Source organism: Coregonus lavaretus (assembly GCF_964263955.1).
Source record: "Coregonus lavaretus genome assembly, chromosome: 12".
NCBI lineage: Eukaryota > Metazoa > Chordata > Actinopteri > Salmoniformes > Salmonidae > Coregonus > Coregonus lavaretus.
Window position 1 is genome coordinate 20,430,151 of NC_139999.1, and position 5,075 is coordinate 20,435,225.

Consider the following 5,075-nt stretch of genomic DNA (forward strand, 5'->3'; position numbering starts at 1 on the left):
CCATGACTGTGTTTGTTAGTGACATAGACATGGTTGCTGCACTCAGGGCTCCCAAGTGGTGCAGTGGTCTAGGGCACTGCATCTCAGTGCTTGAGGCATCACTACAGACCTCCTGGTTCGATTCCAGCCTGTATCACAACAGGCCTTGATTGGGAGTCCCATAGGGCGACGCACAATTGGCCCAGCGTCGTCCGGGTTTGGCCGGTGTAGGCCTTCATTGTAAATAATAATTTGTTCTTAACTGACTTGCCTGGTAAAATAAAAAAATTAAATCATTTTCAGTCCTGAAGCCTTCACCAAGTGACGGCCAGGTCCTTGCCCGTCCAAATGAAATATTGATCATTTATTTGACCGAGACGCGCGCCGACAGAAAGATTCATCAATCTCAGTTAAAGCATCCGAGCGAGCAAAACAGTGCCCCTCTGTCTCAGTATGTGTAGACTATGTAACTGATGGTGCCTGTACCAAAAGAGTATGGTATGTCATACTATTTCTGGCCAGACAGCATCAAATAAGATACATGGGCTACATTATAGAGGGGCGCTGTTTTGCTCGCTCGGATGCTTTCTCCAGTGACATAGTTTCAGCAGAGAGGAAGAGGTGAAGCGAGAGGACTCACACTTGCCAAAAATCTGTCCAAAATAAGATCAATGCGTTTCTATGGGCATAATATGCAGACCTAAGCTTGTTGCCTGCTTTCCAGCCTTTCGGACTGTAGTAACTAAATAATGATGCTAATTATGCTGTGAGAACAAGGAATCCGCTGACACTGTACTTTGATTATAAAGGTTTATTATATCAAAAGATTTCAGCGTCAATTTACAGACTTCTGCAGGCATCTGGAGAACAATCGACCCAATCTAATATGTTGTTACCCTCCGTCCTTTGTTTCAATCATGGTATTTATAATCTGTGACATGATATGGGTGGTTTCCCTACAGACCAATCCCAGGACTCCTCATAACAGACTTCCTCTGTTTTAGGGTGCCCCTATAGAAATGGTCTCCAGATGCTTCCCCAAGCTGAGTCAACATCCTCTAAGACACCATTTGCAAACGTTAGCAAAGTCATAAATTGCTTAGACACTACAGGACAAAAACTCCCATTGTTAGGATGGAGACATGAACATCTCGTCATTATATAGTCCCATGTAGCTCAGTTGGTAGAGCATGGCGTTTGTAACGCCAGGGTTGTGGGTTCGATTCCCACGGGGGGACAGTGTGAAAATGTATGCACTCACTAAAAAACTGTAAGTCGCTCTGGATAAGAGCGTCTGCTAAATGACGTAAATATACAGATCTCTGGTTTCAACCTTTTGCGAATTGGAAAGGAAAGATGGCGGGTGCACAGCGCACTGTTAGGATGCTTGATTCCCCTAAAGTAAATTGATGTTTCGCAAAAATTATAGGCTATAATTACTCGTGTCGAAATAAAATCATTCAAAATACTAAACCAGGAAGCATGACTTAGCCACAGAGGATCATTAGATTATTTTATTTTCTAATAGCTGTGGATTGTTTCAAGTGTGTTTGCCTATTTGGGAAGCCCACAATTTGGGTAGTGCGCGTGGCAATAGGTCTAGCTGATTGTGTTGCGGCTGTCAGTGATAAGCATCTCATATGTTTGAAGATAATGTCTTGAGTAAAATGTTGCAACATGAAGAAAGGGGAGGGGTGTGTGGCAAATATATGGTTAATCTCTCATCAGAATGCATGCACTCAGCTCTCCAGAATGCGCTCAGCTGTCTCCTGCCAATTCTTGAGCATTCATTGTATCATTGTGTGAATTGTTTGCCCTTTGATTTGTTTATTTTTTATCATTTCCCCATTACATATGTCACCAGTAGGCCTAGTAAATGTACCATACATTTATGTTAATGCATGTATTAATTAGTAATTTACCGTTCTCATTCTCGGACTGGGAATGTTGCTGCGGAGTTAACAACCAGCTACACTTGTGAGAAACACGTTTTGGTTTATTTCATAACTATTATGAGTTTTGTAAATGTTTTCATTGTCTTGTGAGCAATGACCATGTGTCTGGTTTCTCTTTCCTGATAACATTGAGGAAGCATGCACGCGCCTGAGCACACACAGAAGTATAATGATGGGAAGTTCGGCTCTTTTCTGAGAGCCGGCTCTTTTGACTCGGCTCCCAAAGAAGAGCCGGCTCTTTCGACTCCCGAACGGCTCTTTATTTAGGATCTTTTGTAGCCTATATTTTACCTTAACTTTGAAAAAAAATCATGGTTTATGTGTTGAAAACCCTTTTGCTTTCAGTGTTTTTATGAGAGACCTTATAATGCCTAATTCTGTGCATTTATTCTGTGACAAAACCACTCTTACATTTGTTTATTTCAATTAAACTTTTTTATTGCACAAATTAACAATAAACTTCAAACAAATCCACAGAACAGAATCAAAACCAGAACCAAACTCCAGCAAACAGCATTAGTCCTCAGGGCAGGTTGGCATTCAGGAAGATCAGATGCCTCAGCTTGGATGGGCTGATAGGCCTGATACGATTTCGCCTCTCCGTGAGTATCTGCCCTGTTTTGGAGAAGATTCTCTCAGAAGGAACTGATGTGGCAACAATACATAGTCTCCCCTCCATCACCTTCACCAGGAGTGGAAAGACTGAGGCCTTGGCCTGCCACCAGCTCAGTGGGTCTTCTGCTCTCTGGATGAGGGGCTCCTCAAGGTAGCTCCTCACCTCCATTATAGCATCAGCTGTCGGATTTCTCCTTGAAGCATCTCCTGTAGCTCTGTCATCAAAAAGCCTCCAAACAGCAGAGGTTTGCTGCTCCTCCTCCACTTGGCCCTGTAATGGTGGAGCTGGCTGGCTGCTGGGGGTGCATTTTGCTGCTGCTGCTGCACTAATCCTCTGAAGAGCTTCATCAACAGCTCTACGATCACTGAAGGCAAGTTTTTTAAACCTTGGATCCAATAAGGTAGTTTCTGAAAGGACAGTGTTGTACTCCATCCGCAGAAATTTGCGGTCCATGGCTGAACAAAGAGCTGCAACTAATTCCTTCACTTTCTGCACAGTTACTGTCCATTGGTTCTCGGCTGTCACCAGCTGCAGACCTTTGCAAAGCAGGAGCATTTTCGAGGCTGTGACATAGCTGAAGGAGAGAAAACAGCAACTTTTAGAATTTAGTTTTTTAAAAGTATGTGGCATATTATACGTGATGCATTATACTGTATGTGTTGTGTTTGCAATGTATAATAGTGACTGAATAGTAGTAGAGAAAACAATGCTTCAATGGTTCTAGGTACCTGTCTGCACTTATCTCCACAGTCACCTCCTGGAATGGTTGCAGGACGGCGCAGACCTCTTTCACCAGCTCCCATTCCTCTTGGCTTAATGGCTCAATAGATGCGTTGATGAGGGCCAGGGTGGAGATGATGGCATCTTTTATTTCAAGCATTCGTTTCAACATATCAAATGTTGAGTTCCACCTGGTGGCACACTCTTGTTTGGGCCTCAGTTCAGGAATCCCCATTTGGCGCTGTGTGGACTTTAGCTTCTGTGCTGCTACTGTGCTTTTGTGGAAAAACTCCACAACAGCCTTCACCTTATCCACGGTTGTTTTGATCACCTTCAGAGCATCTCTAACCACCAGGTTTAGTGTATGCGCCAGACATGGGTGATGGGTCCACTTCAAAACTTTTATGGCTTTGGTGATGTTTGCAGCATTATCACTCACACAGCACACCACTTTGTCCTCTACTTGCCACTCTTTTGCCACTCTTAGTAGCTCCACTGCCAAGTTTTCTGCAGTGTGTCTGTCGGTGAACTCGAAGCAGTCCAGAAGGCAAGATGTCATCTTGTAATCTTCAATAAAGTGGCAAGTGACAGACATGAAAGAGCAGGTTGTTCTGGAGGTCCAGCAGTCAGTTGTCAGGCAAACTGATGGAGCTTTTGTCACCCTTTCTTGCCATAATGCACGTTCTGTGTCATATAGTTTTGGGATCATTGTTTGGGAAAGTGTTTTTCTACTGGGTAGAGTGTATGTGGGATTTAGGGCTTTGACAAAGTTTTTCATTCCTTTGTCCTCCACAATGGAAAAGGGTTGAAAATCAGAAGCTACCATTTTAGCCAACTCATCATCAATACTGTGCTGTTTGGCTGGGGTCATCAGTTTAGGTAAAAACTGACTTATTTTGCTTTGAGTTGCAGTAGGAGAGGTTATACTTGCACGCATGGGGATGGCAGTAGACGTTACAGCAGCTGTTGTTCTGGTATGAGACACACCAGGATCAGTAGATGGTGAGCTGGCTTGCCCTCTCTCCTCTAACTGCACTGTAGGATGGACAGTTCTTGTATGTCTATGCAGGTTTGTGGTGGAACCTGCTCTTATAGTGACCTTCGTTTTGCAGTGAAGGCACTCTGCTTTCTTGTTCCCAATATCTTTAAACTGCAGCCAGATGCTGCTTCGCTTTCTAGTGTCACTCATAGTTAAACGACACGACAATGCAAGACGCACACACGCTCCTCAGTCCGCTCTGTCTCTCTCTTCACTTGCAGTGGAGTCAAGTGGTGTGTCTGCCCCGCCCCCTCTCTGTTTACACATCCTTAATTCTCACGTGAATGCCGCATGCTGGTCGCCATGCTGGCCAATCATAACAGACCTCTGTGAAAGTGAAACCTAAGCAGCGAATGGGCAAAAAACTGGGAGCCGGCTCTCACTCGATGCGAGCCGGCTCTTCTGATTCACTACAAAGAGCCGGCTCTCAGAGCCGATGCTTGTGCGCATGACCCATCACTAAGAAGTAGGACTACCTGGCCTGCTGCATGCAAAAGTAAGAAAGTGCCCATTTGACAATGTCTGATTTCTGATTGTCATAATTTACCACATCCACCACTAATAAGCTGAGCTTCTCAGTAATGTTTTATTCAACTCACACTGTAAGTCAACAAAATCTGTTTTTTTACATCCATTGCGAATGATAGTTCCTCAGTATTTAAAAAAAAATCCGGCCTCGATAATCACCAAGCCTCGGTGTAAAAGAGCAAAATATAATGATCTGATGATCCCATATATCCAGTGAAAGCGTCATTTAAAAAAAACA

At 43.8% G+C, this 5,075-nt stretch overlaps 1 protein-coding gene across 1 annotated transcript; it reads right to left on the reverse strand.

Annotated features, from left to right (window-relative positions):
* Nucleotides 1-2,357: 2,357 nt before the first annotated feature.
* On the reverse strand, nt 2,358-4,694 carry LOC311137973 (E3 SUMO-protein ligase ZBED1-like). Its single transcript, XM_084172617.1, has 2 exons — nt 3,279-4,694; nt 2,358-3,124 (listed from the first exon to the last, which is right to left on the reverse strand). Exons 1-2 carry the CDS (start codon nt 4,457-4,459, stop codon nt 2,458-2,460), a joined length of 1,848 nt encoding a protein of 615 aa, XP_084028743.1. The 5' UTR covers nt 4,460-4,694; the 3' UTR covers nt 2,358-2,457.
* Nucleotides 4,695-5,075: the final 381 nt, after the last annotated feature.

Bases quoted from the DNA above. Each gene is read 5' to 3' on its own strand.
- LOC311137973 (XM_084172617.1), bottom strand. From the start codon at position 4,459: ATGAGTGACACTAGAAAGCGAAGCAGCATCTGGCTGCAGTTTAAAGAT. The intron at 3,125-3,278 runs GTACCTAGAACC...TCTCTCCTTCAG, and splicing joins GTGGAGATAAGTGCAGACAG to CTATGTCACAGCCTCGAAAA.